Below are 23,797 nucleotides of genomic sequence, written 5' to 3' on the forward strand. Positions count from 1 at the left end.
GCCCTTAGTGCAAGCAATTGACACCACCCGTGGCCCTCTTCTGCAGACATCTTACAAATATGTTCCAAATATGTGCTGGAAAGTGAAAGATGTTACCAGGTGCAAATTTGCACTCGGTATAACGTGTAACTGTGCTGGCTGGTAATTCACCATCATGCATCACTTTATGTTTTTCATTCGACATTTAAATGAATGACCCTTCTGCCAAACTTGCCTGTTCACGAAATATCCCTACCCATGCAAAGCGCCCCGACGCCTTCTGGGCCTGGTTGGCGCTTTAAAATGTCCATGAATAAAAATATGTTTCCGCGGAATTGCTTGGATAGGAACAGAGATGCTCTATAGATGTAGTAAGGGGTGGGGCATAGGGTGTGAAGTATGGTCCCCGCATCAGAGCTGCCCCCAGGACCCGCCCCCCTTATCTGGCGGAGCCCACTGTAACGGCTGAACGAGTTCCACATAACTCTCACGATTGAAGTTAATAAAAGTGCTCAGGCCCTATCTCTGCAGAATCCGCTCCCAGCCCTTATCAGCCCGTCACATCTCGCTAAAAGCAGAACAAAGAGACAGGCAGGCAGCTGCAGCGGCCGGGGTTGTTCTCTCGGCTTTGATAATACTGGGGGGGTGGGGAGTGAGGGGGAGGGGGGAGTCAGGTATAAGCTTCATCATCAATTGAAATCAAAACTCATTAGATTATCAATTTCCATAATCTACCACTGGGCAAAAGAGCGCTGAGAGTACACGGGAGAGGGTCCCACTACAGCTGGCAGACCAGCTCCACAAAGGGTGCTCCCTCTGGAGTAAGTATATGCGAGGCTGCTGGCAAGGGTGCCAGCCCCCCCCCCCCCCCCCCCCCCCCGGAGTATCAGAGAGTGCTCGCGTGGGTGCTACCTTCGAATAAATATTGGAGTGTCTCCTCGCCAGGGTGCTCTGCTTAACGGAGACTGCTAACCCTTGAATCAGTATTGGAGTGTCAACAAGGGTTTTCTCCCCTGGAATAAGAATCTGAAAGTCCACTGGGAAGGGTGTCCACCCTGCCCCCCACCCCCCCCCTTTGGAGTATCAGCGAGTGCTCACATGAGTGCTACCCTTGAATTAGTATTGGAGTGTCTGCTCGCAAGGGTACTCTGCTTTGGAGTATTTATCCGAGAGTACGCCCCCCCCCCCCTGGAGTAAGTATCTAAGAAAACGCTTGTGAAAGTGCTTGCCTATGGAGTAAGTATCAGAGTGTTCGCATAGAGTATATATCTGATCGAGTGCTTACGTGTGTGCTCCCTTTGAAGTATTCGACTGCTAGCCCATGAGTGTGCCCCACTTTGGAGTAAGTATCATAGATTGCTCGCATGTGTGTTGCCCTTAGGACTATGCATCTGTAAGAACGCTTATGAATGGGCTCCCATCTGGAGTAAGCATCTGCGGGAGTACTAGTGTGCCCCCGTAGGCCCAAGTATCTCAAAGAGTGCTTACGAGAGCGCGCCCCCCCCCCCAGAGGATCCACCTTTGTGAGTTCGCACTAGTGTGTTCCCTTTAGGACAAAGTACCTGAAGGAGTGCTTGCCAGAATGCTCCCCTCAGGAGAAAGTTTTGAGAGTGCGCTCGTGAGTATGCACCCCTTTAGAGTAGGCCTACGGAAGAGCACTTACAAATGTTCTCCACTTTGGAGTAAGTATCTGGAAAAGTGTTTGTGAGTGTGATCTCTCTGGGGTTTCCGAGTGAATGCTCTGAAGTATGCTCCCCTCTGGAGTAAGTATCTGAGAGCAGTGGGGACTGTGCTTCCCTCTGGGGTGTGCATAAGAAAGTACTCACAAGGGTGCTCCCCTTTTCTACCTGAAAAGTGTGCTCCCATCTGCAGTAAGTACCTCAGGAGGAGTGCTCATGTGTATTCTCCACACTGCAGCAAGTACCTCACGTGTGTGCTCCCCTGTGCAGTACATACCTCAGGTGGAGCGCTCACATGTGTGCTCCCCTCTGCAGTACCTCAGGGAGAGTGCTCACGTGTGTTCCCCACTCTGCAGTAAGTACCTCACGTGTGTGCTCCCCTCTGCAGTAAATACCTCAGGGAGAGCGCTCACGTGTGTGCTCTCCTGTGCAGTAAGTACCTCAGGGAGAGCACTCACATGTGTGCTCTCCTGTGCAGTAAGTACCTCAGGGAGAGCGCTCACGTGTGTGCTCCCCTGTGCAGTAAGTACCCCCGGGAGAGCGCTCACGTGTGTGTTCCCCTGTGCAGTAAGTACCTCCGGGAGAGCGCTCACGTGTGTGCTCTCCTGTGCAGTAAGTACCCCAGGGAGAGCACTCACATGTGTGCTCTCCTGTGCAGTAAGTACCTCAGGGAGAGCGCTCACGTGTTTGCTCCCCTGTGCAGTAAGTACCTCAGGGAGAGCGCTCACGTGTGTGCTCCCCTGTGCAGTAAGTACCTCCGGGAGAGCGCTCACGTGTGTGCTCTCCTGTGCAGTAAGTACCTCAGAGAGAGCGCTCACATGTGTGCTCCCCTGTGCAGTATGTACCTCAGGTGGAGCGCTCACGTGTGTGCTCCCCTCTGCAGTACCTCAGGGAGAGTGCTCCCGTGTGTTCCCCACTCTGCAGTAAGTACCTCACGGGTGTGCTCCTCTCTGCAGTAAATACCTCAGGGAGAGCGCTCACGTGTGTGCTCTCCTGTGCAGTAAGTACCTCAGAGAGAGCGCTCACGTGTGTGCTCTCCTGTGCAGCAAGTCCCTCAGGGAGAGCGCTCACGTGTGTGCTCTCCTGTGCACTAAGTACCTCAGGGAGAGCGCTCACGTGTGTGCTCTCCTGTGCAGTAAGTACCTCAGGGAGAGCGCTCACATGTGTGCTCCCCTCTGCAGTAAGTACCTCAGGGAGAGTGCTCACGTGTGTGCTCCCCTCTGCAGTAAGTACCTCAGGGAGAGAGCTCACGTGTGTGCTCTCCTGTGCAGTAAGTACCTCAGGGAGAGTGCTCACGTGTGTGCTCACCTCTGCAGTACCTCAGGGAGAGTGCTCACGTGTGCTCTCCACTCTGCAGTAAGTACCTCACCTGTGTGCTCCCCTCTGTAGTTAGCACCGGAGGGAGCTCTCGCCTCCTGGCTGTGGTTTTTCATCTCATTGAACGCAGATCACACGTGGTGCCAGCTGCCATTGTACTGTACAGGTCTCCCACAGAGTTCTCAGGAGAGTGGGCTGACCCACAAACCGCCAACTATAAAAATACAACCACACTTGGAAGTAGAGGCACATCATCAACTTCCGCTCACACCAGGTGAGTTATGATGAGTTGCAGGGGGGGGGGGGGGGGGGGGGCTACAGGGTCCGGTCCTGTGTTTACACAGGGTGAGGGAGCAGAGAAACAGAGTAAGGTAGAGAGAGCGAGAGCAAAAGTGAAAGCGCGAAACAAATTTTTGGGGTTAAGGATAAGGGCTTTTTGGGAAGCAATGACAGGGTTAGACTCATTCAGTATGAGAGTGGATTGGGGCTACAGGGCAGTGTGCATGGGTGGGCGGTGCCCATCTAAGGTCGATCAGGGGTCACAACACTGCCTCTCTGTGGGACATCGTAGGATATTTTAGGCGGCATAGGTCTCTTGGGAGGCAAAGCAAAATAATGTGTAGTGCCAAGACAAAGGTTATGTTGGGGGCGCAGACAAAGGTTATGTTGGGGGCGCAGGCAAAGATCTGTTGGGGCTTAGATAAACGTTTTGGTTGATGCCTGCAACACCAAGTCATTCAGGAATACTGGAATGCTAGTGGTTGTACCTTCTGACCCAGGCACAGATCTCTAGCCGAGGGTCAGGCACGGTCCTAGCCGAGGGTCAGGCACGGTCCTAGCCGAGGGTCAGGCACGGTCCTAGCCGAGGGTCAGGCACGGTCCTAGCCGAGGGCCAGGCACGGTCCTAGCCGAGGGCCAGGCACGGTCCTAGCCGAGGGCCAGGCACATGCATAGCCGAGGGCCAGGCACGTGCATAGCCGAGGGCCAGGCACGTGCATAGCCGAGGGCCAGGCACGTGCATAGCCGAGGGCCAGGCACGTGCATAGTCGAGGGCCAGGCACTGGTCTTACCAGGAAACCCCTGCGAACAATGATGAGTGATGTGTTAGCACAAAAGCTTTTTTTCGAGTTTGTGCCAGAACTTACTAATGTGTTTAGGTTGAGCTGGGGCAGCGCACGCGCTGTCTATGAGGCATGCTATATTGAGGTGGGGACTTGAAGCTCCGCCCACTCTCCACCCACATTTTTCCTTGGCTTGTGTCACTGTCTACTATACACTGTGGCTGTTTATTGGTCAAAAGGCTTAGTAGTCCCTTCTTAGTACCGCCGTGTGTTTTCAGTGCGGTGGAATCTCCTTCACTGCAGTGGATATTGGTTGGAGCAGCTATTTTCAGTGGAGTGGTTATGTTTCAGGCTGGTAACCTCTTCCAGTGCAGTGTATGGTTGGAGCGGCTGCTTGCAGTGCAGTGGTTATTATGTGTTATTGACTAACTTTTTTCAGTGCGGTTGCTGGTTGGAACTGGGAGATGTTTTTGTGCAGTAGATGCTAGCTGATAGGCTGTGGCTGGTCAGAGGTAGGATGGTTTCTGAAGACAGGTAGGGATTGGAATGCTGGTGGTACAGTCACCAGGTGCAGGGGGGGGGGGTGGTCTGGGGCTGCCTTCAGCCCTGGCAGGCACAGGATTATGTGCCCCAAAGGAGGCAGCGCATGCCAGCTGCCTTAGAGCAAGAGCTTGGGCTGCCAGTAGCCCTGATAGGGCCTGGGAGTAAGGTTTCCCAGGGTAACTCCCAGTTTACCTGCTGGGTTCTGGGACTACCAGGTGCACAAGGCGTGGGGGTGAGGGGTGGAGCTCTGCCAGCTGCCTTGGACAGGGCGGGGCTAGCACTGCAGAAAGAGGGGGGTGGTGGAGCCTGTTATTTGCTTCTCCGGCTCCTTCCTTTTTATTCAGAGATGCAGAGAACTGATAACCGAGCTGTTGCTGATCTCAAACAGATGAAGATAGCCAAAAACAGATAACAGCTTCCAGCGGTCAGTGCTGTGCTTCCCGGCATGCACCAGCACGAAGGCCCCTGCCCTCGTTTGATATACGAGGAACATAAACGTAGGGTGAAAACAAGGGCCAAACTATCCAGTTCTAACACAGAGGCGACCCCATTATCTTACAAGTATGCGAGTATCACTTCAGCCAACTTGTAAAAAGCTCTCTGCAGATTCACATCTCAGGCTTTTTTCAAGTTTTCAGTTCTGCTTTTTTTCCAGCAAGATGCTCAGACTTGATCTCAGAGAGACAAAAACAGATCTCCCATACTGATAGGGCTTAGAAGCGGGCCCTGGTTTGTGTTAACTCGGAAGCTGAGCGCTCAGATCATATTTTCAGATGGGGGCAAAGCCAATAGACCTGACTGTTTCATAGTGAAGAATTCTAATGTCTAGAGTGCAAAGATGTATTTTTACTTTTTATGTCACGGTATGATTGTGCAATGTGTCTTTTCACAGAACGGCACACTGTTCGCGATTTTTTATTTCATTTTTTAATTGATTCACGAGATTTTAAGTGCGACAAAAACTAGGAACATTTGCGTTATTTTTTCGTAAGTGCGTTGATTGACATTTTATTTGCCATTATGCAAAGTTTTCAAAGATAGTGACTGCATGTATCGCGTAAGAGTGAAAATATAGGTGAAAACTATAGCTGCCCTCATGGGCCTATCCTTACACATCTGGAGTCAATCTATCAGGATTTGTAAAGCGTGGCAAATCACCTCTGAGGGTCTCAAGGCGCTGAGTTGTTAGCTGCTTCAAGGTTCTCAGTTTATTCGAACAGCCAGGTCTTAAGTTCTTTCCTGAATTCCCAGGGCTATGAGGCAGCCCTAAAGTGCGGGGGAATAAAGGTCTATTTAGCTATGGGCCATAGCACAAGCACCCACTTTCTTCTAAGCTTTCCAGCGACTCTGCTCCTGGTAACTGTTTCACAAGCCACAAAGAAACCCCTACAGGTACAAGACGCCCATCCATACAGGTGTTGGAAAATGTCTTGTTAATTTATTCATTACTGATCGAGTCTGCATGCTAAAGATTTCTGGATGAGGGACACCAGACATACTAAGGGAATAGTAAGACATCCCCTAAACTGTACAGAAGCAAACAACTATTGGTTATCAGTAAACACCAATGGGAAACACTTCCCCTTATCTCCCAGTTCAACTGCCCATCAAAGTCAAGACTCTTCTGCTCAACAACAAACTAAGCAGGAAGCATGGAAGCCCACCAATCACGTGGTGTGTCGGGGCTACTCATGCACTACGCTGCTTCGATGCTTTCCGACATTGACGCCCAACACAGGATAGCCAGAGGCCAAAGACGCATGCGCAAAAGTTAGAACACAGGTGCTACTGGTATGCTCATCACCCCCTGCCAAAAAAAGTCCCAAAACAAAAAGGTACAGTCAGCGTTATATCTCATACAGAGAGTGGCTATCAGTGAAGCCCTAAGGACTCTTTTTTTAGTCGCTGTCTGACACGCCCACCTGGGATGCTCACGTCTGGTGCACGCTCCGGCGCCACCTGTTCGAATTCGCCTGGCGCTCCCACAAGGGAACAGGAAAGGCGCCGGAAGTGCAGCACAACAATGCTCGGTGACTTCACAGCGCTTTCCAGGTCTCTAATAAACGGAAACAAGGCGGTTTTCAAATCTCGCTGTGATGACGCGAGGCTTGTTTTTGTGTACCAAGTTTAACACTGCTTGAGACAAGACAACGTATGATATTGGAGGCTGGGAACAAGATATCATTGCCAGCTATTATTCAAGGCGTTTGGCGAATCTGCAGCTTGCTTATATAATGCCTCTTCTTGGCATTGCCTCTTGACAAAGATTGCACAGACTGCTGTTATGCATAAGAGTTGGTGTTTTGGAAGGATGAAAGGCAAACTGGGCCCCTCTGAGGCTTCGAATCGGAGACCTGCGAGTTTTCAATGCACTGAGCTTTCTCGTGGATTTCAGGTACTGCCATGTCAGCTATAGAGGATGATAGACCGGAAGACTTAAAATAGCCCACGATTCTAACTTCTCCTAAAATAAAAGTAGCATATAAAGCATGAAAATTGTAGACTTCAAAAAAAACTCCATAAATTAATACTTTACGGCGACTCTAGCACCTTCCAGATACAACGATGGTCAGTTCAGAGATACACAACATGGGAGTTTAGAGGTCAGCTCTTCGACTCTTTAAGCATGAGTGGCGGGGCAAAAAAAAGAATATTTGGGGCATTAAAACAGACTCACTCAAATTGTAGTCCTCTACACCTCATTGTACTTATCACCTCTGTCACCGTCTCCCCCATTCCACCTCCCTCTCTACAGCAAACACAAACGGATGTTACTAAGTTAGAGTCCACTATAAACGCTGAACTAACACCAGACAGCAAACGGAGGGGCACGCGCATTGTGACGTCACTTCCCTTGTCAACGAGGCCTTATTAGTGCTTTTGCGGGATATATGGCACCTCCTACAGGTGATACCCTAGGCAGCTGCCAAAGAAAGGTCCAGCCAGACACACGATTGTTGCCAAGATAGAGTTACATATGGGTAAATCGGTAAATTTACTCTTACATTAGTGCAAATTTACTACAAAGTGTAGACTAGAATGCCTCCACCCCGGAAATAGGGCCAGAGTCAAATTTATGAGTGTAAAGTTACTACTGGGACCGTTTCTCAAGTAGGAATATGTCCTCACCACCAAGGTGGAGATCTCCCCATAGTAAAGTACAGGAAATGATCAACATTCGTGTAAAATAATGTTGTATATTTAATGGACATGTGAAACAAACTACAAAATTTGATTGATTAAAATATATTCAATTACATTTTCTAAATATACATTAAAAAAATTCCCACCTAAAGTAAAATGATTATATATATTATGAAAAACCAATAAATGTGATGTGCAGAATTAAGTTGTCCACATTTTTTAATTAAAAAAAAGGTATAAAAATATTCTATAAAATAATAGTTTTATTGCCATTCAATTTTTTGGGTATCAAAAACAAGGTGATAAATGGAAAGCTTGAATTAATCTCTGCCATGGCAATCCCTCAGGCCACATCCTAATCCATCGTATTTTTTGCCCACCATGCCACCTCGGTTTGGACCCACTGATATGCAAATCAGTCTTGACCCTGTTCCGATTAAATCCTAGACTTTAGTGCAGAGACCTCCGCAGTTGGGTTGGAGGTCCCATCACAGAAAAGATAGGCGAGGAAGAGGTCTCCGTACATAGGTTTGTGAATAGCATCTAGTAGTATGTTAGTAGTACTACTAAACATAAAACATGGAGTTTGTAAATAGCCCATAGTCTATAAAAGAGTGAAGCAGAAATATCAAAACTGAATGGTGAAAGATAACATTAAATTATGGCAATTCCATTGGGTAGGTGTCCATGAAGGTTTACCCCAAAAACATTGTCCTTGTTTGGGAGCAGAGATAGACTGAATAGCTAACAATGAAACACAAGAGTTTATTACGCAAATGTGCACAAAATTAGTGAGAGGCAAGGACACAATTGGGAGTGTAAAGTAAGATGCAGGTGTGGACATGGCTGGAGAGTAATGGCCCTGTCCTATGTTCCCGTTATTGTATTTCTAGAAATCCCAAAACACGTTTATAAGTGAAATGCTAACACATGGACAGTATGCTGCAATGCTAGTCCAATGTTACAGTTCAATATTTCCTAATAGGGTGTGAAAAAAGAACAGCCACCAACTTTTGAACACTTCTGGACTCGAGGTCTGGATTTCTACCAAATGTATTTAGTCAAACTGTTAAGACACATAAAACCTCAGAGTTTATAAGAATTATAAACGTGATCTATTTTTGAATGGCTAAATTAATTAGTGAGGCTTTCAATTAGCTAGTTTGTATTTTAACTGCCATGTGTTTTTTAAGATATTTCATATCGAAATAAAGCTTTGTACTACTACTAAAATTAGCTAGTTTGCAGTTTTTTCCCTTTAAAAAAAAGGAACTTTTAAAATCTATTTCGGAGCTTTCTTTCGGTCACTAAGCACAAAAGACAGCGGATGTGGGTTGGTGGCTATGTGCCACGTGTTAGATTAGGATGGCCAGAGTAGTTAGGCAGTAGACGGGTAATCACAGGTTCGGTGACAGGCAGGCTAAAGTTAACAACAAAAGTCATTAATCGAGCAGAAGTAGAGGGAAAGTTGGACATACATCGAATGCATGTCACAAAGGAGAATCCAGCCACTGGTGATACTTTCTGCTTTGCCAGGTCATCTATCCAGAGGGTTGTGGAGTTAGTCTCCTGCCTCCTGGATGGAGAGACTGGGTTCTAGAAGTGTGGACAATTGTGCTCCTGTCGATCCACCACAGTGTTTAAATATTTTGAAATCTGGTAGGCAGGGTGTCTTAGCGTTGCCTGAACAATAGACCTAGTTGGGACCCAGAATGTTGCCCGCTTCTGCATGTATTAATCAATCAATCAATAAATAAATCAGGGTTTCAAGGGTCTCAAGGCGCGGGGGAAGAGGGCGGAGCAGATTAGACTAATATAATCATTTCCTCATCCGGTGACACATGCCAAATTACTGTCTGGGTACATTTGGTACCAAGCTTTGTTCCGTAAGTGGACGAGGATTTTGTCTTGTCAAAGAAGGCCCGAACAGGTGGAAGGCGCTTCTCGGTCCACACTGCACGTCTTTGGAATGCTTTACCCCGTGACCTGAGAACTGAACCCAACTATCTTCGGTTCAGAAAGCGATTGAAAACCCACCTCTTCCCTTAAATCCTGTCCCCCTCCTGCCCTGCTGACCTGTAGTAGTACTGATCTTAGCGCTGGGATACTTACGGGTGACTACGCACTTTATAACATTTTTTAATAATTTTTAATAATAATCTTGTAGCCTAATTTAGAGTTTGGTGGTAATGGAAAGCTGACACATTTCTAGAGCAAATGCTAAACCCAGAAGAGGAGAATCCATCATCAAATATGAATGTCCCCTGCTTCCCTTGTGATTAACTCCACCACTAGATTCTCCTCTGGACCTAACACGGTCTTGTGAAATTACCACCCAGCTCTAACAATGCCTAAGTCCCTATGGTCAATTATGATGGAATTTGGGAGGGCGAATGCTTCAATATTCAGAGATCTGCAACTTGGTACAGGACAAACAAGGAGTTTTACTGTGTTATACCCTATTCTGAGGTGTGCAACTAGGAACGGAGATAATAAAACACCCAATAAACAGCATAGTATCGTCTTTTACTGGATGCGATATTGCACTGCCGAAATAAAGTGCCACTGGCAATGAATAATTAAATCTTTTAAGACAGATTGTGCTAGACTAAGTCATTTCTTGCAAGCAGGTTCATGAGAAGATTGTAGCCCAGTTGATTTTGTCAAGGGTAATGACATTGTCTTTTTAGCTGTCAGTCAAAGCAGATTGCACCTTCTCATTACTTTATTCTATGACTGCAGGTTAAGAGGTTGGGAGGTTTCACAAAAGCCCAGATTCGGTTTTGCGACTTTCTTTGAGTATTTTACATGACATAGGAAATTCAGAATGTACTTGTTTGTAATTGGCTGGAAATGTATGGTAGATTATTGGTTGCTTCAGCCTTTTCAGACATGCAGGTGCTATCTCCATGGCTGGGGCACACACTCATAAGGCCGAGGATAACATATGAGTACTGCATGAAATCAAGACTCACAGCTTTGGACAGGGCTACATCAGTGGGATTAATGCTCGGATTCCGTTTCACAGCGTACACACCTCATCAGATTGAACGGGTTCATATGAGGAAGAGATCATGGAAGCAATAGGGCGTTTCTTTGAGGATAATATATCTTGTATCTAATCAGAGCTTCGTTCATCCCATATTCCATCCTGCCCTCTTCATGATGGCAAACTCCTCCTTGGATTTTCCTACAATGCCTTGCGACCTTGCTTTGGTTGTTTATTTCTACATTGGTGTAAGGTCACACTGATGAGATCCACCCCTGCAGAAGAAAAAAAAAAGATATAAAGGACGGCCTGAGAGCTGGGATATTCCTAAAGCGGGACATCCTGAATTGACAAACCAAAGGGATATTTGGGATATCAGATTAAAAGGAATATTTCTGGATGAGAGAGCCATCTGAAGTGCCGCCTTGTTTTGTCAATGGAGATCTGCGCCCCAAGAAAAACAAGGTGCCAATGAGCAATACAGAGCTTTTTGAGGGAGTCGCTCCTTAGATAGCTTAAACACCATAGAGGAGGCAAGGTAATTCACGTGAACAATAAATGTTCCCAAATTCTAATTTAGTGCAGCATTTAAGGCACAGAGTATGAAGCGCACTCTGCGAATAAAACAAAAATGTCCAAAGTTATAATCAACATTTAAGACAGCTGCCCTATTACTTCTTTAAGGGTTATGCCACAAAATAGATTTAGTGTGAGAGCCTAATATAGGACATGCCTTTGGACATTACCTGCCACTGAATGATCTGATTTGTAGAGGTTTATATAGTTCACTAGAGACCAAGTAAAGGTAGAACATGCCCATAACACATCACCCAGTACAAAAATGTGTACACTCCATAGGGCTATAAGACATTGCATGTACATCAAGACATTACAAATACTTCCTCTGAAGGGTGCTACAGAACCAGAACACATTACTGGTGCATCATTTTTAAACTGTGCTTTAAGGAATGTTTAAGGTGTTTGAATGGTGGAAAATGTGTGATCCATGGGACTGGCTTATTTTTTGTGAAATATAAGTTTTGGGAACACTCTTCATAAATAACACAAGTGATACATGAAATACTTATTATTTGTTACTATTATGGCAAATCCATATGAGGATTCAAACCTGTGATTCACATGATTGATATTACCATGAATTACAAATGTGAACCAATGGAAAGTCTCAATCAACTAAATTAAATAAGCATTGGTAATGCATCGCTTTCGCCTACGTGATATAAATCTGCTAATTTAAAGTTTCCACTAAGCTGAAAATGCAGAAAGAGGCAAAACGTCACGAAAAAATATGCTGGGACTAAGGCAAGAGCTACCTGACAAGTTTCATAGAAGAGGAGAGGGTGCAGCTGGGGATCCCGGATTGAGTCTCAGCGGCGCAACATCCCGACATTCTGGGCAAATAACTTGATCTCTCCAGGTGATAAACTGCGCTACAGAAATCTGGTAATTTAATTTAAAGTATCAAACAAGACGAAAAAGCAGAAAAAGGCCAAACTTTATTTACAAAAATTAGTTCCACCAAAGCGGATGTTAACAGTATTTCTGCTACGGGAAACTGATAAGAGAAGCAGACTAGGAACAAGCATTGGTAAATGCAGAAAAAATGCTTCAGCTAGTAGAAAGGGAGAAAAAGTAAGTGTCAATCACAGGAACTAATGAAAAGCCAGTAAAGCAAGGGGGTGGGATGTAAGCCCCTTTTATGATTTATATTAAAAACAATAGATTTCCCTAAGCACAACGCAAGCGCTGTGCAGGAAAAAAACGAAAAAGGATCACCAGGGGTTATGGTCCAAAAATGCTTTGTCGGAGTTCTGGTGGTATTCACAAACTACATATTTTTGGCTTTGAGGTTTATCTCGTCACCACAGCCCCTTGCTGGATTGCTAAACAATAAATAAAACTGTAAATATGTAATGTTTGCACAAAATATAAGAAAAAGACTACGAAGGACATCAGCAACCTCTCAGCCAATGGCTTTGTGGTTGATCATAATGTCGTCAGAACGCTCCACGGTTCAGCAACAGGAGAAGCATTGAAACATATTGATCACTTCCCAGCTGAGAGAACAGTGCAGCCATGACATCACAGATGTGCTGTTGTCACAATTGGGACACTAGAGAAATACTATGATCAGTAACAGTAAAGCTATGACATCACAATACCCTGCACATAGTACTTTCCTGCCCGATCCACATTATCCGTCTACAGCCTTTAACACCGTCTACTAAAAATCTACCTTAAACACCTATAGGCTTTAACATATTTTTTCACAATAAGCGAGGTCTATTGTTTTTTTCATAATTTTGCAAAATAGACGTTAGACCCATGGCAGGTTGAAAACATTTCCACAATGAATCAATCGGGCCTGTAGTATCAGTCATCAGTTTATCAGCATAACTAACTGAAACCTACTGAAATAAGTACAAGCTTTGCCACAAGAAAAGCATATCGTCATAAAGCAGTAAATCGACAAAATTAAAGTTGTCAAAACAATACATTACCCGTTTAAGAGTACATAACAAGGATAGACACCCTGAAAATCCTATATCTCGAATGTTTGTAAGAGTGTAGCCAAGCCCCGTACTTTCTAGAGTGATCTAAGGCATTCCATGCTTTTCATAAAAGGATAAATAAGGTCTGCTGGTTTTCTTTAAAATTGACATAACAAAGACATAGCTTTACCCAATGAACAAGTCAAGCCAATAGCCTTCCTCGTTGGCTTGTCACCACACCACTTCGGGCCTACTGAACCGAGCATAAGCTTTCCCACAAAGCAACCATCATCCAATCATAAAATTGCAAATACGTGCAAAATTAGAGTTGACAAACCAACATACATGCGCACCCAAGACGGGTTATCGAGGATTGACTAACGTTATATCCTCTGTACACAGGGTTTGTCAGAGGCTGGGTGCATCAAACCCCTTGCCTACTGCACTCATTTGTGAGAGTCCATCTAACACAATAGATCTAACACAAGCTTGAAGACACTGTAATAACACTACACCATTACATTTTGACTGGCTTGAACATACATGTTTTTTACCATAAATATATCAAGCCTAGTATCTTTGTCATAAGTTTTCACAATAAACAGCTCAGGCGTATAGCTTCGATCGTTGGCTTGTCGCCGTAACCATCTCAGCGGGAAACAACCTTTACAACGCAACTTTTACAACACACTACCTTTACAACAAAACTTTTACAACGCAACATCCATTACAACGCATGCCATTACAACGCAACCACTACAAGGCATGACACTACAACGCATGACACTACAACGCATGTCATTACAACGCATGTCATTACAACGCAGTCATTACAACGCATAGCATTACAACACATAGTACCCCTACACTATCCAACACTTATCCTACTGTTGCACCCCCTGGAGTTAGAATGGTAATTTTTACCCCTACACTATCCAACACTTACCCTACTATTGCACCTCCTGGAGTTAGAACAGTAATTTTTACCCCTACACTATCCAACACTTACCCTACTGTTGCACCCCCTGGAGTTAGAACAGTAATTTTTAACCCTACACTATCCAACACTTACCCTACTGTTGCACCCCCTGGAGTTAGAATAGTAATTTTTACCCATACGCTATCCAACACTTACCCTACTGTTGCACCCCCTGGAGTTAGAATAGTAATTTTTACCCATACGCTATCCAACACTTACCCTACTGTTGCACCCCCTGGAGTTAGAATAGTAATTTTTACCCCTACACTATCCAATACTTACCTTACATGCAATGTAATGTTATGCGTTGTAAAGGTAGTATGCGATGTAATGGAATGTGTTGTAAAGGTAGTTTTTAAAAATTTGTTGTAATGGCATGCGTTGTAATGGATGTTGCGTTGTAAAAAAGCGTTTTAAAGGTATGCGTTGTAAAAGTATGCGTTGTAACGTCATACATCCATCTCAGCGACCAGCTACATTGGGCATAAACTTGCCACAAGACAAAAATGTAAACACAAGCACTTTTTTAGATGCGGGAGCAGCCAAAGCCTCGCTCTCCATGGTGTGTTTCTTGAAGCTCTTTTGGTTGGTCATATATTGTATTCCTAGAAAGGGTCAAATAACAATTCGCATTCAATATCATGTTATATTCAGCTACCATGGAGTTCAGAGCCATGGCATGTCGTCATTCTCGGCTGGCTGAATGGCTCCAAGTGACGTCAGATCCGGCCTGCTGTCTCGGCTCCAATTGAGTCAGGCTAGGCCTGGTGCCTGGCCTCCACTGACAACAGACTCGGGCTGGTGCCTCGCCTCCAATGACGTCAGACTCGGCCAGGTCCCTGGCCTCTACTGACATCAGACTCGGCCTGCTGTCTCGGCTCCAATGAAGTCAGGCTAGACCTGGTGCCTGGCCTCCACTGACATCAGACTCGGGCTGGTGCCTCGCCTCCAATGACGTCAGACTCGGCCTGGTCCCTGGCCTCCAGTGACATCAGACTGGGCCTGCTGTCTCGGCTCCAATGAAGTCAGGCTAGGCCTGGTGCCTGGCCTCCACGGAGGGCAGAATCAGGCAGCCATCTGCCTACATCTCTGTACTGCCAGGGTCGGCCTGCGGCCCCTCACACAACATCAGACCTGGCTTGTAGCTTCAGCTACTATGGTGCCAGAACCGGCCTGATACTGGTTAGCGCACTACATGTGCTTTGTCCCATATGTAATGCACCTATAACCAGACATGGGGTGTAGAGGCACATTTCGCTAAAGCACACATTATTTGACAAGCCCGTCATTCCGACTTAGATGTCAGGTTTCAGACAGCCTGACTTCTTTCACAACTGCCTCAGGGGCCCCTGGGCTCTGTGCCTGGCTGACCTTTCCACCTCGGCCAAGAGTTTCTGTCACTGCGCTTATCTCCCCCCTCAGGGCACAGACATGAAGCCAGGGCATGGATTATGACGCACACTCCTCTCCAGGTCAAGGTGCCACGCCCACTGACTGGCTCCAGACCGGAATCAGTACTTCTGGTTCCGGATACAAGGCGCCTTCAGACACTGCAGCAAGAGAGGCCTGCACTCTGTGTCACTTACAGGCTCCACCGCAGGCAGTGGTACCGAGGGAGGCCACGCGCGCTGGATGATTGGGCAGATGTGGCGACACGCGTGAATCACACTGGACTTGAAAACTGTCACGCGGATATGACCAGATTGGTACAGCCACAACGTGGATGCTCTGTACTTTATCGCAGTCTATTCATCCATCTCATACACACACTCATTCACTTCACTCGAGGCTAAGACAGGGAGCAGCATCCTTGGCACTCTATCATGTGACGCACAAAGGTACGCACTCGGGAAGCGAAGGTGTAACTTCCTATTCAAAACGTCACTTCCTGCGCCTCCCTACCAGCCCTTTTCCAAGTAAGTTCTGTCAGGATGTAGGTATCTTATCCCGGTCTTATATGATCGTGATAATAGACATCGCAGAGGGGCATGTGTTCCACGCATATACCCCTGCTTGTCTACATGGCCCACCTTCAATACATGTAGTAACACACAAGACCGAAGTGCATGTGTTCCACATCTACATGGCCAACCTACCATAAAGGTGGTAACACACTACACACAGGGGCATGTCTTCCACAAGAATACACCTACACATCTACATGGCCAACCTACCATAAAGGTGGTAACACACTACACACAGGTGCATGACTTCCACAAGAATACACCTACACATCTACATGGCCAACCTACCATAAAGGTGGTAACACACTACACACAGGTGCATGACTTCCACAAGAATACACCTACACATCTACATGGCCAACCTACCATAAAGGTGGTAACACACTACACACAGGGGCATGTCTTCCACAAGAATACACCTACACATCAACATGGCCAACCTACCATAAAGGTGGTAACACACTACACACAGGTGCATGACTTCCACAAGAATACACCTACACATCTACATGGCCAACCTACCATAAAGGTGGTAACACACTACACACAGGGGCATGTCTTCCACAAGAATACACCTACACATCAACATGGCCCACCTACCATAAAGGTGGTAACACACTACACACAGGTGCATGACTTCCACAAGAATACACCTACACATCTACATGGCCAACCTACCATAAATGTGGTAATACACTACACACAGGTGCATGACTTCCACAAGAATACACCTACACATCTACATGGCCAACCTACCATAAATGTGGTAACACACTACACACAGGTGCATGTCTTCCACAAGAATACACCTGCACATCTACATGGCCAACCTACCATAAATGTGGTAACACACTACACACAGGTGCATGTCTTCCACAAGAATACACCTACACATCTACATGGCCAACCTACCATAAATGTGGTAACACACTACACACAGGTGCATGTCTTCCACAAGAATACACCTACACGTCTACATGGCCAACCTACCATAAATGTGGTAACACACTACACACAGGTGCATGTCTTCCACAAGAATACACCTACACATCTACATGGCCCACCTATAACAGATGTAACACCCTACGCAGAGGAGCATGTGTTCCACAGGTGTACTCCTGCCACGTACAATTGCTATGGTTATTCACAACACAGAGGTAGAAGTTACTCAAGAAAACCTCTTGGTACATGTGTGACGTTACAACAGGCTGTGGTTCATGCATTCATTAAGCACGTGTCTGTATGCCAAGATGGACCACCTGGAATAAAGTGTGATACACTATCTATGGGGTCCATTTATTTAAAAAGTGAACACACGCACAGCTATATGGACCTGGTGGCACAGGTGCGATATTCATGATACCTACCGGTGCTCGTATTTCAAAAATATACATTACCACATGGATATGTAGTAGGTCGTACAAGTGCGTTATTATACTAGCCAGAGATAATGTGCATCCCAAAAGTATTATATATGTGTGTGTGTATAATTATATATATATATATATATCCAGAGACCATCTCACACGGGCATACTGGCAGATCTATAGGGAACAGGCACAGTATATATATATTTTTTTTTCCACACACACCAGGTATGTATGTTTGACAAATACATACTGGCACGTTTCTAGGTACCAATAATACAAGTATCCAGAGGTACAGGTATTTGCACAAGCAAGCATCGGCACATATACAGGGTACAGTCGGACTACCGTGACGTCACTTTATACAAGGTTACCCAGGATCGGCAGATAAATGTTCACACTTCCTGTCATGCACAGCCAAAATAGTACTTAGAAATGCGTGTTCTATAGGAACTGTACACCCCCCCCCCCCCCCCCATTGCACTCTGGACAGCCCGCGTGGGGTACGTGTACTCTCCATGTGCACACCTAAAACCTCACTGTAGGTCCACCACGGCACCTCTTTTCATCCTAGCGCCTCCTTATTTACAGACATCCGCACAGCGCCTCGTTTCCCTTTTAGTTGTTCGCTGCGCTTTAACCGGAAAGGTACTGGAGCAAATACACTTTATTTGGCAAGCAGAGTGCCGGCACTTTAAGGCCCGTATGCAGTGGTTATAAAAGGGAAGCGCGCACGAGCACTGCAACGAGAGTGCGTGCAATTTCATATTTTCCTTAGAAACCCTCGGCGCATCCTTCTGTTTCGGCATGTTTGTCTCTGCGCCTCTTTTCACGTGTGGGGTTCGTCCGAAGAGGCCGATCACGCGCCTAGATTCCAAAACACATTACCCGCTGAAGAAGCGCTAACGCTGACTCTCCAAAGCAGCGGCTACACCCCTCGCTCCCTGGTAACGAGTTACAGCTCTGGGCTTTATCAATGCCAACGTCGGAAAGACCGAGACATTGAGTTGGGGGAGCCCCACACCCCTCCCTTTCAGGGGCGTCCGTTCCACATCACCCCCGATGCAGGCACCTCAGACAGCCAGATAAGAAACTTTTGCGGATTGCAATTATATCCCTGGGCAGATAAGGCTCGGGTTTTCTCGTTTTTATCGCTCGCTGATTTTACAGTCTCCAAATTGTTGTTTCCTATCAGTGTATAATCTGGCACAGGGAGCCGGCGACCTGCAGTTTCAGTAAGTTGTGTGTGGGGGGTGGGAGTTGAGGGTAGCGGGGGCACATATCCCATCACAGTTCCTGCTTTGCGAAGGTTCCTCACTAGTGCCTGCCCTGTTGGTGACACACCATGTCTCTGCAACGCAAGGGCCACTTGACGCCACGACCCCCTTCCGGGAAAAAACACTGCCCCCCCCTTACGCCTCTCGTGCTTCAGAAGCCAACTTTCTCCAGTTCCAGGCGTGTATTAGGTAGCCTGGCGGACTCGTGCGCCTGCGGCAGAGCTATTATTGTCTCTTCCACAACTCGGTGGGTTGACGGACCTTGCCGTCCTTCTGAAGTGTTATCCTCAGAACAGCTGTGTCACTGACAGCGCATCGAAGCGACAAGCCCCGCGGCACAGGCCCTTGGTGTTGAAGAGAAATGGCCCGTACCACCGCTCGGATGAAGACCCGGGCACCATGTAAAAAATAAAATAAAAAAGTAATATCTCGGGGGAAGCATGATAACATCGTGCCAGCTGTGAGAGACTGGGGGGGGGGGGGGGGGGGATAAATTACTGAGCGTCGCATTTTTCAAGCCTCTTCCCCCCGCCAGACGCTCTGTTTAATGCAATGAATGGGAGCCGGGGCTGCCAGATAAGCACCCCAGCCCCCTGTCCCGACTCCGAGATGGTATCGGCGCTGCTGCATTAATGGAATATGTGAACGCTATCAGGGCTGCTGATCAGGGCCTGCTATCCAGCCAGGGATCTGAGGGGGGGGGGGGGGGGGGGGGGGGGCAAGGTCTGCTAGATACTCTCGCGGGTGGAGGGGGGGGGCATTACCCAGCGGAGCGAGGAGGGGGCCCTCCTTCACAAACAACATACAATAACACATTGTGCTTCCGAAGCACGCCTAGTTTACAAAGCTTGGCTGCTGCCACGATAAGCCACAAAGGGCGTGGGTTTGTACAAGCGCACCGAGGCAGTTCCGGTGGCATGTAGGTGCTATAATCAACGCGGGAGTATTCAATATTAGTACGTTACCAGAATGAATAAATAGAAGTTTAAAAGTTGTTGGCGACTACATGTAACCGGAGAACTTGTGATACAGTTCACTCGGTTTGAGAGAGAGGCGGTACCTTTTCCCAAAAACCAATAAACGCACCAACGCAGAAGAGATGTCCTTTCAAAAACACGTTACAAATAAAAGGAAAAGCAATAACATGCATCGGATACAATAAGATAGAGTGTCTTTTAACAGCTTTAGAGCAAATACAATAGTTCCCTACAGCGTATCGACATGTTCCCACTCAACGGACCGATTTCTGACACCAAACCCATACATTAACCTCCCGGCCCCTCACCCCATGCACCGACCACCCCCCCCCCCCTCCTCCTCCTTCATTGGGCAGCTCCTGACACCCAACCCATACAATCTGCCCCCTCCCGACCTCCTGCCCCCACTCCATGAACACCCACCCCCTTCAATGACCTTCGACCCCCTAATCCATAGTTGTTCTTGCCCCCCCATCCCCATGCACCAGCCTCTCCTCTCCTACCTCATCCTCGGGTAGGGGGCGCTCCCAATCTACCCGCCGTGGTGTGAGGAGCAGCTAAGTTGTGCGTGTGCACAGGGCGCACTGACAGCCGCCCTCCCGCCCCAGGCACCCCCGGCGGAGGCCGGTACTCACGCTTGATCTGCCGGGGGTTGCTCTGTTTCCTCCTGGACATCTCTCTGCGCTCGGCCCGGGTCGCTGCTGCTGCCGCCAGTTCAGGGGAGTTTGGCTTCGCGGAGCCTCCAGAAGGGATTCCCAGGGCGGGGGTCAGGCAACTCCGCGAGGCATGGGTAGCACCCACTCCCCGGAGCAGGGTGTGCTCCGAGTCCGCCCCCCCCCCGCGCCAGAGCTTTAGGGGCAGCGCTGGGGCGCAGCAGGGCTGGCGGAGCCCCCCCCCGGGGCTCTGAAGGTGGGTGCTGCAGGCCAGGTAAAGGGTGCTCTGGTGATGTCCAGGGGTGCCCTGGGGAATAGATATACCAGTCCTGGGGATTTCCGAGTCTAGAGTAGCCCGGCTGCCCCTTACCCAGCAGAGGGAAGGTACCCTGCGCTCTCCCACCTCCTGCTGAATAACCGGCTGATCCTCCGCGCCTATCGGGGTGCTCCGATCACCCCACGCGATGCCAGTCCCACGGCTCCCAGCCCCGCGATCGCCGCCGCTTTGATTCCTCCGCTACTTTCTCAATGGAACCTTGAAATGTATCAAACACTTTCGAGCGAACACTCCAAAGGGGCGTGCCCACGAGCCGGGAGGCGTGGTCTGACAGCTGGTTGGTTGTGGCATTATTGGCCTTCCTACCGGAAATAGCTGCAGCAGCTCAAATTAACAAGCATTGGAAATGCAATAGGTCTCGCATTAGAAAAGTTGGAGCTATTGGTCTTGTAAATGACACATATTTTATTTATGTGTTGGTTTTTAAAATAGCTAAATTGATAGCTTTGTCATTTACAATGCCAATAGTTATAACTTTTGCAAATGTGACACCTATAGCATTTGTAATGCAATATGTTTTATTTACGTGACTTATATGTATTCATATTACAAATAACAATGGCCTTTATTTTTTTTATAATTAATACTTAAATAAAAAGTTATTGTAATTTATAATGGCAATAGCTTAAACTTTTTTAAATAACTTTTGTGAAGATTATGTTCAGTGTATTTTATTGTGACGAAAATCCAAGAACAGAAGTGAAATATTAACATCTTTTTGTGACATTTGTAATAAACCTTGAAACATTGAGAGAACATATTTGAACCAGTTGTTGTTGAATGGTTGCACAGACTGATGCTCTGGTGGCGCTGAGTGATGTTGTGGTGGCGACGAGTGATGCTCTGGCGTTCAGTGATGCTGTGGTAGTGCATAGTGATGTTGTGGTGCCCCTGAGTGATGCTGTGGTGGTGCTGAGTGATGCTGTGGTGGTGCTGAGTGATGCTGTGGTCATGCGATAGACAGATAGATAGAGTGAGTGTGATAGATAGAGTGAGGTTGATTGATAGATAGAGTGAGTGTGATAGATAGAGTGAGGTTGATTGATAGAGAGAGGGAGAGCGATAGATAGAGGGAGGGCAAAAGATAGAGGGAGGGCGAAAGATAGATAGATAGAGTGAGGGTGATAGATAAATAGATATATAGATAGATTGAGTGAGGGCGATAGAGGTGTAGAGATAGGTAGAGAGAGGGGTATGTAGAGAGAGAGGGGTATGTAGAGAGAGAGGGGTATGTAGAGAGAGAGGGGTATGTAGAGAGAGAGGGGTGTAAGAGGGGTGTAGAGAGAGGGGTGTAGAGAGAGGGGTGTAGAGAGAGGGGTGTAGAGAGAGGGGTGTAAGCGTGGTGTAGAGAGAGAGGGGTGTAGAGAAAGAGGGGTGTAGTGAGAGAGGGGTGTAGTGAGAGAGGGGTGTAGAGAGAGAGGGGTGTAGAGAGAGAGGGGTGTAGAGAGAGGGGTGTAGAGAGAGAGGGGTGTAGAGAGAGGGATGTAGAGAGAGGGGTGTAGAGAGAGGGGTGTAGAGAGAGGGGTGTAGAGAGAGGGGTGTAGAGAGAGAGGGGTGTAAGCGTGGCGTAGAGAGAGAGGGGTGTAGAGAGAGAGGGGTGTAGAGAGAGAGGGGTGTAGAGAGAGAGGGGTGTAGAGAGAGGGGTGTAAGCGTGGTGTAGAGAGAGAGGGGTGCAGAGAGAGAGGGGTGTAGAGAGAGGGGTGTAGAGAGAGGGGTGTAGAGAGAGGGGTGTAGAGAGAGAGGGGTGTAAGCGTGGTGTAGAGAGAGAGGGGTGTAGAGAGAGAGGGGTGTAGAGAGAGAGGGGTGTAGAGAGAGGGGTGTAAGCGTGGTGTAGAGAGAGAGGGGTGCAGAGAGAGAGGGGTGTAGAGAGAGGGGTGTAAGCGTGGTGTAGAGAGAGAGGGGTGTAGAGAGAGAGGGGTGTAGAGAGGGAGGGGTGTAGAGAGGGAGGGGTGTAGAGAGGGAGGGGTGTAGAGAGGGAGGGGTGTAGAGAGAGGGGTGTAGAGAGAGGGGTGTAGAGAGAGGGGTGTAGAGTGAGAGGGATGTAGAATGGAATATGCAGGCTGTACATTACACTGTCACCCTGAAATTCACGGAAGCTATTATGTTTTTATGTGCTCCTGTCTTCAATGTGCATGCCAGTGGGGCACGGGTCCCTTGATTATATTATTTTAAGTATCAACTCTGTTTTTCAAAAATCTCATAACTCAGAAGAGTCTCTCATAACTCATAAGAGTCCAAAAAGGAGAAATGGGCGTTAGAATGAATATAGATTAAATTGAAAAGCTTAAAATATATAAGTAAAACCACTGGAGGTCAAGAAAAATAGCAGGATCACCACAAAGAATTAAACTGAACAAATGGAAATGTATATTCGGCATTCAAGTAAATCACTGCAATAGAATAATCTCAAGAGACAAGAAACCTGATGGAGAGACGCAACACCAACACATTTTAAAAACAAAATCCAGTAGCATTAAAATATTTACAATAAAAGTGAAGATAATCAGCAGCTCGTAAAAATGTGATTCTTGGATAACTGCTGCCAAATGGAGGGCAAGAACGCGTTAAAATTACAAAATCGGTAAAATCTGTGCCTGGCTTAATCAATCAATCTTGGGCAAGAACAAAAGTGATTTGAAGAGGACATGACAGGAAACAACAACTGAACAGAAGACTCAGCCCGCTGTAGGGCAAATAATTTTAGAAATGCAAGGTTGGCGATGCATCTAAAATGGGATATGGTTTACCTGAAAATTTCTAATTTCTTAAAAGTCTCAGCACGTTTATAACATGAATAAAAAAATATGTGAAACAGCCTCAGAATGAATTAATCGTATGTAGGAATTCATAAATCACCAGACAGGATAACTCAGGAGGTTAATGTGCGCAATGTAGGAGAGAAAATGTGTGCGCGCGCCTGACCTCTGGCCACAGACCTCAGACACAGCTTACAGTTAACTTGCCTGATTGATACCGAGGGTTGTGAATAACCTGAAGCGATCACTGAATTTAGAGAAG

At 47.0% G+C, this 23,797-nt stretch overlaps 1 protein-coding gene across 1 annotated transcript in view; it reads right to left on the bottom strand.

Annotated features, from left to right (window-relative positions):
* ZFPM1 (zinc finger protein, FOG family member 1) overlaps window positions 1–20,956 on the bottom strand; it is a 309,534-nt gene extending 288,578 nt beyond the window's left edge. Inside the window, exon 1 of the mRNA XM_086945819.1 lies at window positions 20,425–20,956. Coding sequence (XP_086801945.1) covers window positions 20,425–20,464 — 40 coding nt within the window. The 5' untranslated portion in view covers window positions 20,465–20,956. The remainder of the gene's footprint in view (window positions 1–20,424) is intronic.
* Window positions 20,957–23,797: the final 2,841 nt, after the last annotated feature.

Source organism: Lissotriton vulgaris, chromosome 12, assembly GCF_964263255.1.
Source record: "Lissotriton vulgaris chromosome 12, aLisVul1.2, whole genome shotgun sequence".
Classification (NCBI taxonomy): Eukaryota; Metazoa; Chordata; class Amphibia; order Caudata; family Salamandridae; genus Lissotriton; species Lissotriton vulgaris.